The sequence below is a fragment of the Lampetra fluviatilis genome, chromosome 2 (genome assembly GCF_964198595.1).
Source record: "Lampetra fluviatilis chromosome 2, kcLamFluv1.1, whole genome shotgun sequence".
Classification (NCBI taxonomy): Eukaryota; Metazoa; Chordata; class Hyperoartia; order Petromyzontiformes; family Petromyzontidae; genus Lampetra; species Lampetra fluviatilis.
Genome location: NC_136276.1, coordinates 1991476 through 2005588, shown reverse-complemented (window position 1 = coordinate 2005588; position 14113 = coordinate 1991476). Strand labels below are relative to the sequence as shown.

At 52.2% G+C, this 14113-nt stretch overlaps 1 protein-coding gene across 3 annotated transcripts in view; it reads left to right on the top strand.

Annotated features, from left to right (window-relative positions):
- Positions 1-2715: 2715 nt before the first annotated feature.
- Positions 2716-14113, top strand: part of LOC144939153 (C-type mannose receptor 2-like) — a 55017-nt gene continuing 43619 nt past the window's right edge. For 2 of the 3 annotated variants that reach the window (XM_078866676.1, XM_078866674.1), the window contains exons 1-4: positions 2716-2828; positions 5207-5610; positions 11647-11852; positions 12709-12904. In XM_078866676.1, the coding sequence (XP_078722802.1) occupies positions 5547-5610; positions 11647-11852; positions 12709-12904 (466 nt within the window). In that variant the 5' untranslated portion in view covers positions 2716-2828; positions 5207-5546. The remainder of the gene's footprint in view (positions 2829-5206; positions 5611-11646; positions 11853-12708; positions 12905-14113) is intronic. The other variant, XM_078866675.1, reaches the window with a different exon arrangement.

The following is a 14113-nucleotide window of genomic DNA, read 5'->3' as shown; positions in this document are numbered from 1 at the left end:
TCTATATCATAGAGCCCAATGCATATCCGACCATGAACACATTTCCAGTGAACTCAAACACGTACGCCAAGCTCTTAAGGCTAATGGTTACTCCGACTACACAATCCGCAAAGCCATCTCTCCAACCATCAAGAAGGATCCTGTTGAGGAGCCTTTCAAGACCATCACCTTACCTTACATTGCTGGGGTCACAAAAAAGATCTCCAAAATCCTGATTAAACACAAGATCCAGGTCCGATTCAACACAGTACATAAAATCCGTGATCTGGTACCGTCTGTAAAAGATGTGGTTCCAGACATACAGCACCCTGGTGTCTACAAACTAAGTTGCCTCTGTGGTAGCAGTTACATTGGACAAACCAAACGACATGTCTCGGACCGCATCCGTGAACATAAAGCTGACCTGAAACACGGTAGGACAAACACCTCAGCCGTGGCAGATCACTGTTACAACTCAGTGGGCTCACATGACATTGACTTCTCCAAGACAGAGGTTCTCTGCAAGTCACCTGGCTATCATGAGAGATTCGTTCATGAGGCGATCCACATATACAAACACAGAGACAATTTTAATCGAGAAGATGGATTCTGGCTTAGCAATCATTGGAAGGACGTAATAAACCATTTTGATACACATTAGGGTAGGTAGAATAATACATAGTGTTATGTTGAAATGTGGTTTATTGCAATACAGTATATAATTTAATGTTGGGTTTATCTATGGCAGTATATAGTACGGTATATGCTCGGTTGATGTAAGAGAATAAAGTTTAGATGGAAGCATATTATATAACTTTTACGACGTAGAATTGTAATGTATTACTTGCTGTTAGTAACTCAGCTTATTGTAGAGTATAGTAAGTATACTGATGGTGCTATGCAGTTTATATTTTAGTTTTTTGTATGTAGTTTATACTTTAGTTTTCTACGGTGTTGTTTAGTAACTGCAGCTACATATCATTGGCATTCCTTTCCTTTGTTAATGCTAATCCCTGCACCCCCCCCCCTTGGTGCTCTTGATCCTGCATAGTGCGTGGGCATGGTATGACTTTGAAGCCCCCCCGCGCCCTGCGCATTTTCCATGTATATGCTAAATTCCTCTTGATATGCACATTCTTTTTGTTAAGGCGCTCTTCTCCCACCCCCAACCCAGCTTATATGTAAGCTCCTAGCTTGGATTGTCTCATTCTTCACCTGAGGACGGCTGCTTGCGTTGTGGCCGAAACGTCGTGAGAATTGTTTCATTTTATTATGTTTTATTTTTATTATTTTATTACTTCCCTTCTACGTGACTTTACCGAAAAAACCAAGAAGACACAACATTTACATCGGGAAATTCTGGCGAATTCTGGCGAATTGCCCGATGATGCTGGATGCCATTACCAGCGAAACGTCGTACTCAAATTGTAAATGTTGTGGTTTCACGCTTCAACACACCGGTGGGCTAAAGCAGTGAACTATTTGTCTTTTGTCAACGTGACACTTTTTTACTGATTGGCCGTGTCGGGTGGTGGGGGATTACGACACATTTATAAATAACGCGATCTAAACCCAAAAACGTTGATTATGAATAATATTGGTCGCGAAAGCCTACGTGTTAAACAAATCAGTGTTTGTTGTTCTTCGACACTGTGGTTCTTGTTGTTGTTGAAAACAAATCTCGCAGTGGTTGTCCAGGGTGGCCACAACTCGTAGCTTTGGCCACCAAGCTCGTTACGCGACTGATCTCCTTGTTTCTTTTATCCAGAAATAAATGTTTGATTAATTATTGAAGAGTGTGTCTGTTACTCAATGGCTGCCCACAGCGTACATAGTACCATGCCATTCAAACTAAATAAAGACAAACTCTGGTTATTGGCAAACGTTATGAACATGTAATTATCATCTCTCTGGCGTCACTGTTGGTATGTGTGCACCTGTGTTGGACTTGATAATTGTTTTTTTGACATTAGCTGCTGCTGCTGCCGCTGTTGTTATTTGTGCTTGTGCACCACTGCTAACGCAGCAGCAGCAACACGAATGTATCAGAAAACTTGGACCGGTGGTGATTTGACTGAAAATCAGAAACTTTCCCGGCATTCGTGTCGGCGTTTGCCAATCAACGTGTGCACGTGCTATGTGGGGAGCGGTGGCGCAGCGGTTAGCGCTACGCTGCGCTGCGAAACCCAGGGACCCGGGTTCGATTCCCGCTCACGGCCAACACCGGTGACAAGTATCTGAACCGGTCCTGGGCCTCCCTTAGGTCAACTCAGCCTCAAATTAGTAGCCAGTGTGGTGTGTAAACATCGCCACTGGGGAGACAAAGGCGGTCGAGCGTGGTGCTGGCCACCCACCCCCTCGTGTGCGGTGCCGGCCTCCATAGGTGCTCGCTAACAGCACTTTCCCTAACAGTCTGTTAAAGCTATACGGAGGATCTTTGTACGTATGTGGGGAGCGGTGGTGCAGTGGTTAGCGCGCTGTGCTACGCAACTCAGGGACCCGGGTTCGATTCCCGCTCACGGCCATCCCCCGCACTTCCGATTAGCGCGGTTGGCTGCGTACGGTGAAAACAAAGTTCAACACACCCACATACACACACACACATTTTTCCCCAATTCTCGGAAGCCTGCGTTCGCTCCCCCAGTTCCAAAAACTCTCCACCCACCCTCTCTCGCATCTCTCCAATCTCCCCCCACCCCGCCCCTCAGTGCTGCCCCCCCTCACCATCACCATCACCTCCTGCCCCTCTTCCTCGACAACATCAGCAGCAGCAGAAGTCGCTCGCCGCCGCTTCTGATTTAAATCCTCGAGCCAAGCTGCGAAGTGGCCGCGTGGTGAGCTGCCTTCAGGTGTGTGTACGCCTGTGTGTGTACACGTGTGTGTGTGCACGTGCTATGCACATGTGTGTGTATGCGCCTGTGTGTGTGCACTTGTATGTGTGCACGTGTACGTGTGTGTTTATGTGTGCACGTTTGTGTGTGTTTGTGTGTGCGCGTTTGTGTGTGTTTGTGTGTGCGCGTTTGTGTGTTTGTGTGTACTCGTGTGTACTCGTGTGTACTCGTGTGTGTTTGTGTGTGCACGTGTGTGTTTGTGTGTGCACGTGTATGTGGCACATTTATGGAGAGCCGTGGCGCAGTGGTTAGATCGCTGCGCTACGAACCTGGCGATACGAGTTCGGTTCCCCGCTCACGGCCAACATCAGTGGTAATCGTCTAAGTCGTCTCAGCCTCAAATGAGTACCTGATGTAGTCCGTAAACATCGCCACTTGGGAGACAAAGGCGGTCGGGCGTGGTGCTGGTCCCCTCGTGTACCGTTCAGCCCTTTATTGGTGCTCGCTAACAGCACTTTCCCCAAAGGCGTTTGAGGCTATACGGGGGACATTTGTCTTGTGTGCACATGCATATGTATGTGCGCACGTGTCTTTTGTGTGGGGAGCGGTAGTGTAGCGGTTAGCGCGCTGCGCTATGAACCTGGCGACCTGGGTTCGATTCCCGCTCACGGCTAACACCAGTGACGATTATCTGAACCGGTCCTGGGCCTCCCCTAGGTCGACTCAGCCTTAAATGAGTACCTGGTGCGGTGTGTAAACATCGCCACTGGGGAGACAAAGGCGGTCGGGCGTGGTGCTGGCCACCCACCCCCTCGTGTACCGCTCCGGCCTTCATAGGTGCTCGCTAACAGCACTTGCCCCTACAGTCTGTTAAGGCTATACGGGGGATCTTTTGTAAGGCGTGTGTGGTGTGTGTGTCACGTGTGTGTGTACGTGTCTGTAAGGCGTGGGTGGTGTGTGTGTGTCTCAGGTGTGTGTGTGTCTCAGGTGTGTGTGTGTCTCAGGTGTGTGTGTGTCTCAGGTGTGTGTGTGTCTCAGGTGTGTGTGTACGTGTCTGTAAGGCGTGTGTGGTGTGTGTGTGTCTCAGGTGTGTGTGTACGTGTCTGTAAGGCGTGTGTGTGTCACGTGTGTGTGTACGTGTCTGTAAGGCGTGGGTGGTGTGTATGTGTCTCAGGTGTGTGTGTGTGTGTCTCAGGTGTGTGTGTGTGTGTGTACGTGTCTGTAAGGCGTGTGTGTGGTGTGTGTGTGTCACGTGTGTGTGTACGTGTCTGTAAGGCGTGTGGGGAGCGGTAGTGTAGTGGTTAGCGCGCTGCGCTATGAACCTGGCGACCCGGGTTTGATTCCCGTTCACGGCTAACACCAGTGACGATTATCTGAACCGGTCCTGGGCCTCCCCTAGGTCGACTCAGCCTTAAATGAGTACCTGGTGCGGTGTGTAAACATCGCCACTGGGGAGACAAAGGCGGTCGAGCGTGGTGCTGGCCACCCACCCCCTCGTGTACCGTTCCGGCCTTCATAGGTGCTCGCTAACAGCACTTTCCCCTACAGTCTGTGAAGGCTATACGGGGGATCTTTGTCTTTGTAAGGCGTGTGTGTGTATCTCAGGTGTGTGTGTACGTGTCTGTAAGGCGTGTGTGGTGTGTGTATCTCAGGTGTGTGTGTACGTGTCTGTAAGGCGTGTGTGGTGTGTGTGTATCTCAGGTGTGTGTGCACGTGTCTGTAAGGTGTGTGTGTGTGTGCATATCACGTGTGAGGTGCCCACGTGTGCAAGCATCTCCGGCGTGCAGGTTCGTGTGCAACTCAGCACCATGTGTTTGCATATCAACGGTGTGTGTGCGTGTGCATCCCACATGTGTGTTTGACTATTCCCGGTGGATGAACTTGTGTGTGTGTGTGTCATTTTGGTGGTCGTTAACAGCACTTGCACCAATAGTATGTTAAGGCTATACGGGTGATCTTTGTCTTTGTGCGTACGTGTGTGTATTTTATCTTAAGTGCATGTGCCGCGTGTGTGTGCATCTCAGTGCGTGCGTGTTTATCAGGTGTGTGTGCATCTCAGGTATCAGTGCGTGCGTGTTTATCAGGTGTTTGTGTGTGTATCAGGTGTGTGTATGTGTGTCAGATGTGTGTGTGTGCACGTTCGTGTGTAAGGTGTGACAATTATCTGAACCGGTTCTGGGCCTCCCCTAGGTAGACTCAGCCTTAAATGTGGTTACCCGGTGCTGTGTGTAAACATCAGCGCTGGGGAGACAAAGGCGGCCGGGGCCGTGGGGCTGGCCACCCATCCACGCGCTCGTGAGTCGTGCCTGCCTAAATAGGTGTTCACTAACGAAACAGAATCACGTTGAACACGGTGATCTTCGTCTCTGCGTGCGCGCTTGCGTGTGATTCATCAGACTCGCGCGGGCCTCAAACACCTGAAGCTTGGCTTCAAAGGCGCCGCCTGCACCTGTGCAGCTCCACGGGGAGGACGGGACGTGCCGCCCGTCAAAGAGAGAGCGAGAGAGAGCGAGAGGGAGAGCGAGAGAGAGCGAGAGGGAGAGCGAGAGGGAGAGCGAGAGGGAGGGAACTTCTGCCGACTTCTCTCACATCTCTTCACCCCCTCTTCCACTCCACCTCCACTCACCCCCATCCCCTCTCTCTCCTCATCTCCCGGAACTTTCGACCTTTGTACCCCCCCCCCTCTCTCCCCCAGAGCCCCCCCCCACCGCCGACCCCCCCCCCCCAAACCTCGCGATGGCCCCCCTCCTGCGTGTGCTCCTCCTCGCCCACCTGGTGTCGCAAGCTGCCCCCCAGACAGGTAAGGCGCGCGCGCTGTGGATCGCGATCTCTGCGAAAGCAAAGGGTTGGTGGATCACGTAAAGATTTGTGAAATCATCTTCCATCACCCCCCCTCCCCTTCCTCACCACCACCACCGCCATCAATCCGCTGGGCGGAGTGGTTGCCTCGCCTCAGTGGATGGCAGCACAGCAAGTGGGCTCGAGAATGAAGCCGTCGATGCGGATCGTTGAGTGTTTAGGGTGCCGTGGTGGCGAGATGTTAACTACCTCGCCTGGTGTACAGGAGGTCGTGAGTTACATCCCGACCCCCTGACGCCTGCTGTGCATGTGGAGTTTGCGTTTCTCTCTCTCTCTCCACGTGGTCGCGTGGATTTTTCTCCGGGTCCTCCGCTTTTCCCCTCAACATTTAGAATCAACGTCACTCGTTTAGAGTCTTTATCGGCTGTGCATGTCCACGTGATGAAGCTACGTCGTCGTGCTGTCGTTTGTGGCCAGATCGCTTCCGAAAGAAGAGCTGTATAGCTCAGTGGGCCTCACCTAAAATTAAAAGTTTAGTTTTAGCCTCGTATGTGTGGTGAGCTTCCTCCAGGTACTCAGATTTTCTCACCCATCCGACAAATAACACCCCACTCCCGCGTTTCGCTTTCATGATTTCACCTCGTAACGCTGTGCCACCTCCGATGAGCACGGTTGGCTACGTACGGTGCGGAAGAAGTTCAACGTACGTACGCACATCGCTCTCGTCGAGAGAGGACGACTCGGACACGGCCCGGAGGAGGAGCCACAGGCGAGCGGGGAGGGCAGCAGCAGCAGCAGCCGCGGCGGTGACCCGGCATGGCCAACAGTCGGCCAAGCTCTGCGATCCCCTCTGTATATTAAGGTGTTATCGACCAATTAATGAGCGTCCATGCACGTGGGTGGAAACCGGAGTTCCCGGCGACAACTCGCGGATGCGAGGGGTGAACACTCGATGGCTCTCTGCACCTCCGTTTGGTCCGGTGCGAAAGGAGTTCAACAAACGTGCATATGCCGTACAGATGGATCAGATGTTCGTGGCGTTCACATTGGCGTGCACTGCCTTCTCATGGCGAGCCCGGCTACGTCTCCTGGACGCCCAAACGGGAGGGGAATGGTCACCGCGTCTGTGTGTGATCCGCCAACCCTGTCGCGTTCACTGCGTGCGTGACACGGGCGCCAGTAAGCCTCCGATACGCCGAGCGGCCAGAAGGAAACGGCCCTGCAAGTCACTGTGTGACGGTGGAGGGTCGGCGCGTTTCTGGAGCGGAGCAAGGTCGTCGTGATAAGAGCTAGGGGCGGCGGTGGGAGAAGAGAAAATTACAAGGTCGGGCAGTGCGAGGGAGGAAGCAGAGAGGGCCGAGTGTTGGACTGCAAAAGTGGCCAAAACATTCCACTGCGAGATTCTCCTGAAACGAGTCATTAGGGCTCGGACGAGGCTTTGCCGGATGAATCAAAGATATCGTTTGCGGCCGCAGAAGAGACAATGATTGCATTGCACCATCTAGCCCTAAACGTTACAATTTTTTTTTTTACAAAATTATTAATTTGTCTATCTACTGCTGATATGAAGACTTTTCGCAGCAGATGCCTTTAGACTTTGGTTGACTCTGTGTGTGCGTCACCATACTTTACCACGACTGATCAGTGCCGGGCATGGGGGGGGGGGTGCGAGAAGAACCCAGGACGGACCGGTTCAGACATTGCTGAAGTTAGCCGTGGCCTGGAATCGAACCTGGGACCAGCTGAGTTCACTGCACAGTGTTCGAAGCACGACCTCTCCGCTCCACCAACGCCTCCTGGGGTGTTCCCCTACACATTAAGACTCAACATCCAGGCGTTTCGATGATTTTGCTGATGCAAATGTCCACGTGACGAGCCACTTCGTTTGAGCTGCCATTGGCGCCCAGGTCGCTTCTGAAAAAGAAGCTCATAGCTCAGTGGACCTTACCTGGATAGGTAAACAATATGATAATTATCTGGCAACAAAACTGACACCTTTTTTTACAAGGAGTCATGTTTGCATAGACCACAATACCTGCAGTCGGAATGCAAACAAAAAACATAACTCTGATAATGTATGCACTGTCCTTGAAGTTGATTGGTCCACACCCGCGGCAGCTTTCCTCAGAGCCTAGTCTCACATGGGTTGAACCAGCTGACACCAAAAGGCACACAACTCAAAGACAATGCACCATCAGAGTGTGATAGCTCAGGGTAAGCAAATGAGGTTCCAATGGAGAAAAACAATAGTTTAGTTTTATTTGTATATTTTTTATTGTGATTTGTTTACCTTTCTTGTACTTTGCGCTCCTAGCGTGTTTTTGTATCGTTTGTTTGTTGTAACGTTCTAACCCCGTGCCCCGACTGGACATCTGCAAAACATAACTGTTATTCTGATTCTGCTGTGGAATGGTGGTGTCGCATGAGCCGACACCACCATTCCACGCGCTCCTGTTGCTGCCCTCGTACTCCGTTCTCACTCAGTCATCCTGAGCGGCAGCAGCCACAATCTATCATCTATCCACCGCTGGATGATGACCTCCCTAAGCCGCCCACATAAGTTGAACCCGTGCTGCGTTAACCCCGTGTCAATTTACAAACGCTTCAACCCATCAATCTTAATTTTGGAGCTTCAACCCATGCCGCAGGCACAACAGAACAACGGCCCCTGCATTGAATTTCAAGAGGCGCGGGAGGGACAAGGCCTTCATCGAGCAGTGGATAGATAATGGCTGCTGATGGTGGTGGACCTAGAACACTTGATTCATAGACAAGGTGGGGATGAGGATGAGGAGGAGGCACGGTGCGTGGGTGCCTACGAAGCTCTGCGCGACTCATTGTTTGCAGAGGAAGCTCGCGGGGGAGCGATTTCAGAGGAAGCGAGGGGGTTGGTGGTAGGAGGAGGGGGGGTCAGCGATAGGGGGGCGGGGGGGAGCAGAGGTGGGAGGGGATAGGGGATCAGGGGAAGTCAGAGGAAGGGCGGGTCCGTCTACTCTTGTGAAAAGACGACGAGATCCCTTCCTCTTAACTTCACACGCGTGTGTTTGTGTTCGAGTAGAAACACACACACACACGGATAAAGATCCCCCGCGTAGCTTCTATCAGACTGTAGGGGCAAGTGCTGTTAGTGAGTAGCACCTATGGAGGCCGACACGGCACACGAAGGGGCCAGCACCACGCCCGGCCGCCTTTGTATCCCCAGTGGCGATGTTTACACACCGCACCAGCTACTCATTTGACGCTTAGCCGACCTAGGGGAGACCCAGGAACGATTCAGAAAATCGTCACCGGTGTTGTCCGTGAGCGGGAATCGAACTCGCAGCGCTAACCACTACCCCACCACTCCACGCGCACGCCCGCACACAATAATGTAGGAAATGGTCAAACATCCCAGTGGCGCAGGAGTCTCACGAAGAGTAATCTTGAGACTCGGGGAGGCTTTCCTGGGCACACAAAGGGCTATTGTTGTCACTGCATCCGCCCGGGCATTCTGCTCTGGTCAAGAGGTCCCGACTCACAGTTCGAAGGCCAATTCATCATTTTCTTGTCGCACGGCTGCTGATGTCGATGCAGAGCAGCGACTACGATTTCACAATCAGGTGGTCAAGTCCGATAACCGCGTCAGGGGCAGCGGAGTGCGTCGCTGCGATGTCGACTTCGTGTTTGTGGATCGGGGCATCGCGTCCTTGCACGTTGTACGGCCTCTGTTCTGGATGGCCACAGTCGCACCGCGATTTGTGCATCGGGTATCCGCATCTGCCGTGATTTGTGCACCGGGTGCGGTTCAGGGTGGACCGCGAGCCTCGTGGAAGATCAAAAACCCACGGGGGATCTTCCGCGTTGGGTCTTTCACATTGACAGACGTAGCAGACAAATGAAGCGAATTATAAACTCATCGTCATCAATCTTAATTTTTGGAGCTTTCGTGACTGCAGGAATTATTCTTTGGTTCTTTCGGTTAAGTCACGTCATCAACAGCGGTTGTGCACGTGGCTGCCCGTAATCCAGCACTGTGGAAGCAGCAGCCAGAGTTTGTGGATCGCACACAGACGCTGCGTTGACGAGGTGTCATCACCGTGATGCATCAGGAGAAGGCTGCATGGCAAAAATGTGGACTCCACCTGTTCCATCTGTATGGGATAGAGGGTTGCCCCCTCGCATACATGGGCTTGCCATCGGGCGCTCCGGTGTCGTCCTCTCACATGCATAAACACGCGTGAATTGGCCGATAACACTTTCATGCATAGGGGACCGCAGAACTTGGGCATTTATTGTGGTTGCGCCGGATCACCGCTGCATGGCTGCTGCTGCTGCTGCTGCCTTCATGCTCGTCTGTCGTTCCTCCTCCTCCTCTCTCTCTCTACGACGGCGAGTGAAGACTGTGCGGCTGAGCGTTACCAGTTGACACGCTCATTATTTTGAAGGGGCACCACGGTGGTGGTGATTTTCGATGTAAAGCTTTCGTGACTGCAGGGATTCATCTTCTTGGTTCTTTCGGTAAAGTGTAAACATAATGCACGGGCATAATATGACTTTGAGACCCTCCCCCCCACCTCCTACGCATTCCACAAGTAGTGACTAATCCCATATCTGCATTTTCCATAAATATGATAAATTCCTCTGTTGATATGCAAATTCCTTTGTCAAGGCGCCCTTCCTCCCCTAACCCAGCTTAAATATACGCTGCCAAGCTTGTTGGTGTTCATTCAGACGCTGTCTTTCCGACAGACCTGTTCTTCACCTGAGGACGGCTGCTTGCGTTGTGGCCGAAACGTCGTGAGAATTGTATTTTATTATGTTTTATTTTTATTATTTTATTATTTCCCTTCTACGTGACTTTACCGAAAGAACCAAGAAGGTGGTGGTGATGTTAACTACCTCGCCTGGTATACAGGAGGTCGTGCGGAGGGGGGGGGGGGCACGGGGGAGGGGGGAGGGGAGTAGGGGGGTGCAGGGAGGGGGTTGCACACAGAGTTACTTCGCGGTAAATTAGCTGTAGATTTGAGGTTCTTTACAACATCAGTAGGACTGATACATTTACGGAAGTTTGCGGTATTTAGGGGCGCCGCGGTGGCGAGATGGAGTTCCATCCCGACCCTGACCCCTGCTGTTTATTTGGAGTTTGCGGTGTCTCTCTCTCTCTCTGTGGTCGCGTGGATTTTTCTCCGGGTCCTCCGGTTTTTCCCTCCACATGTAGAATCAACAATGTGCGTTTAGAGCATTTTGCCGCTATACATGTCCAAGTGATGATAAGCCACTTCGTTTCGCTATCGTTTGTGGGCAGGGCACTTCTAATAAAAAATATAACTACATTGCTCAGTGGGTCTCAACCTGGCACAAGAAAACCAAAAATAGTTGCGATGTGGCCCAACGAACTTCTCTGTGGTTCTCGTTCTCTGAGCGGCCACTATCGCTGCTGCTGCTGCTGCTTCGCTCAGCCTCAAACCCGAGATGACTTGCCACTGCGCCTGATTCCTTCCACGTAAGTTTTTTTTTTACTTCAGCCGGAACAGTCCGGAACGCTTTGACCAGAGTTCGATTCCCGCTCACCGCCAGCACCAGTGGCGAGATTATCTGCACCGATCCTGGCCTTCCCCGAGGCCAACTGAGCCTCAAATGAGTACCTGGTGCTGGCGAGTAAAAACAAACATCGCCACTCGAGAGATAAAGGCGGACGGGCGTGGTGCCGTAGCCCGGTCTTCATAGGTGCTGCTCACTAACTGCGCTTTCCCCAACAGTTTCTTAAGGCTACACGGGGGATCTTTGTCTTTTTGGCGGTGTGCAAAAACACGTGCATTAGGATTCTAGGAAGATATGGTATGATAATGATATACATAGATTATTGGTAATTGTGTATATTGTACTATATTATTATTATGGTTTGCACTCTAGTGGTAGTGCCTTACGCCAAACAATACTCGGTACTTTACACCATGCCTAGCAGCGTCCTGCAGAGAATACCGCGTGAGCGATGGAGCCTCGCTTCCACACGATAACCCGCTGCCGTCGTCTTCCTGTTCCTTTCTGTCGCCTCTAGAGCCAATCACCTTCCTCCTGGAGAACAAGGCGGGTGGCCAATGCCTGACCGTGCAGAGTGGAGCGCTCAAGTTGGCGCCGTGTGACCCCAAGGTCACGGGACAGCACTGGCTCTGGGGCTCCACCGAGAACCTCATGAGCGCGTCCCAGACCCCCGAGGATCGAGGCCTCTGCCTCACCGCCACGGCGCTCAAGAAGAGCGCGGCTGTAAGTGAACGGAGGGAGGGGGGCGAGGGGGGTGGAGAAACTGGCAGGAGGAAGGCGGCGATGACGATGTTTTTGCGTTAGTGGTGGTGGGGAGCGGTAGTGTAGCGGTTAGCGCTACGCTGCGCTATGAACCTGGCGACCCGGGTTCGATTCCCGCTCACGGCCAACACCAGTGACGATTATCTTAACCGGTCCTGGGCCTCCCCTAGGTCGACTCAGCCTGAAATGAGTACCTGGTGTGGTGTGTAAACATCGCCACTGGGGAGACAAAGGCGGTCGGGTGTGGTGCTGGCCACCCACCCCCTCGTGTACCGTTCCGGCCTTCATAGGTGCTCGCTAACAGCACTTGCCCCGACAGTCTGTTAAGGCTATACGGGGGATCTTTGTTGGCGTCAGTGGCAGCAGGGCGAAGGTCGAGATGGAGTCCTCCTCGGCACGGTGCCCCCCCCCATACCCCCGACGCCTTCAAACTAAATCTGAAGTATGACATCTGACACCGTAAAGTCGAAGCGCCCCCCCCCCCCCCGCTTCCCAAAGCGCGGGGCCCAGGGCGGCCGCCCCGACTCGCCGTGTCCGTGGGGAAGGCTCTGCCTGCAGGGACCACTCTTTTCAGTTTCACTCTCACAACCACGTGGCCTTACATCCTCTCGAGGAGAGCCATCAGCTGTAGCAGCCCCGTGGTCACGGCGGTGATTATGACACTGACGCTGCTGCCACTGACGGTGACGGAGGCGATGACGTTGCTTCTGTTCTTGCTGCTACTGATAATAATCATGATGACTGTGACAATGATGGACGTTGCTGCTGTTGATGACAATACAAATGACGACATCGCCGCTGCTGCCGCTGCGTGTAGGTGTCGGTGGAGCGGTGCTCTGCGTCCCAGGAGAGCCAGCAGCAGTGGCAGTGTCGCGACAGCGAGCTGATGGCGGCCAAAAAGCAAGTGCTGTCCCTGACGATACAGAGCGGGCAGCTGTCGCTGGGCCGCACAGGGGGCATCAGCTGGAGGATCCATGGCTCGGAGGAGACTCCGTGCAGCGTCAAGCATCAACGTGGGTGTTTGACCAACCTCCCCCAACCCGCACAACCACGGCCCATCGCTGCCAACCGCAGCTCAGAATCATCAACAAAACACGTTAATGAGACTGCAGCGCGTGGAATCCGATGAGCTATGATGCTCTTGTTTCCACAGATGCCCAGTACGGGCGCGGTCAGCGAGTTAGAATGGCAAACCGCACGACAACAAAAAGCGATAGGAGTGCGAACTGGAAAAAAATGGTAAGAAAGTCACGAAATATAAATACTGAATAAATAAAGTTTAACGAAGTCCGCTTTGTCAAGCTTGGGCAAGGCAGCAAGTACAGCAACAACAACAGCAACAACAACAGCAACAACAACAACAATGGGTCCCAGACCACACCAAGATAACGCCACACAGCAGCTGTAGTCGTCTCGATACAATGGCCACATGGACATTGAACTATCGATACACGGGTAATGATCAAAGTTACAAATCACATTCGCAAATGCGACCGCTGTATCCAGCACTAATCTCCTGCTTCAGGATGGAACCGCTAGGGGGCCGTCCATAAATGACGTCACGCACCTAGGGGGGGGGGGGTCAGACATTTGTGACGATGTGTGACGAGGGGGGGGGGGGTGAAATGTGACGTCACATCAAAATGCGCAACTTTAAATAAATATAGACAACACGTTCTACTTAATTAAATAGACTTTTTAATAAATGTTTTCTCCTACAACATCAAAGTGCAGCGGCACATTAAATACGCACTACAATGACAATAGTTTAAAGCGATTTGAAGCATTTTTTTTGGGGGGGAGGGCAGAGCTTTTTGACGTCATATTTGAGGGGGGGTCTGACTTTGTGACGCCGTGTGACGAGGGGGGAGGGGTCAAAAATTGTCCAAAATCGCGTGACGTCATTTATGGACGGCCCCTAAGTCGCCAACGACAACCAGCCATGATAGAGGTGTTTTGGGGTTATATCGCGTAAATATATAAATGTGTCGTTTGACCCACCGCCACCCAACACAGCCAATCAGTAAGGTTTGTCACGTAAACAACACGTCACGTAAACAGAACGTCGCGTAAACAACACGTCACGTAAACAACACGTCACGTAAACAGAACGTCGCGTAAACAACACGTCGCGTAAACAACACGTCGCGTAAACAGAACGTCACGTAAACAGAACGTCGCGTAAACAGAACGTCACGTAAACAACACGTCACGTAAACAAC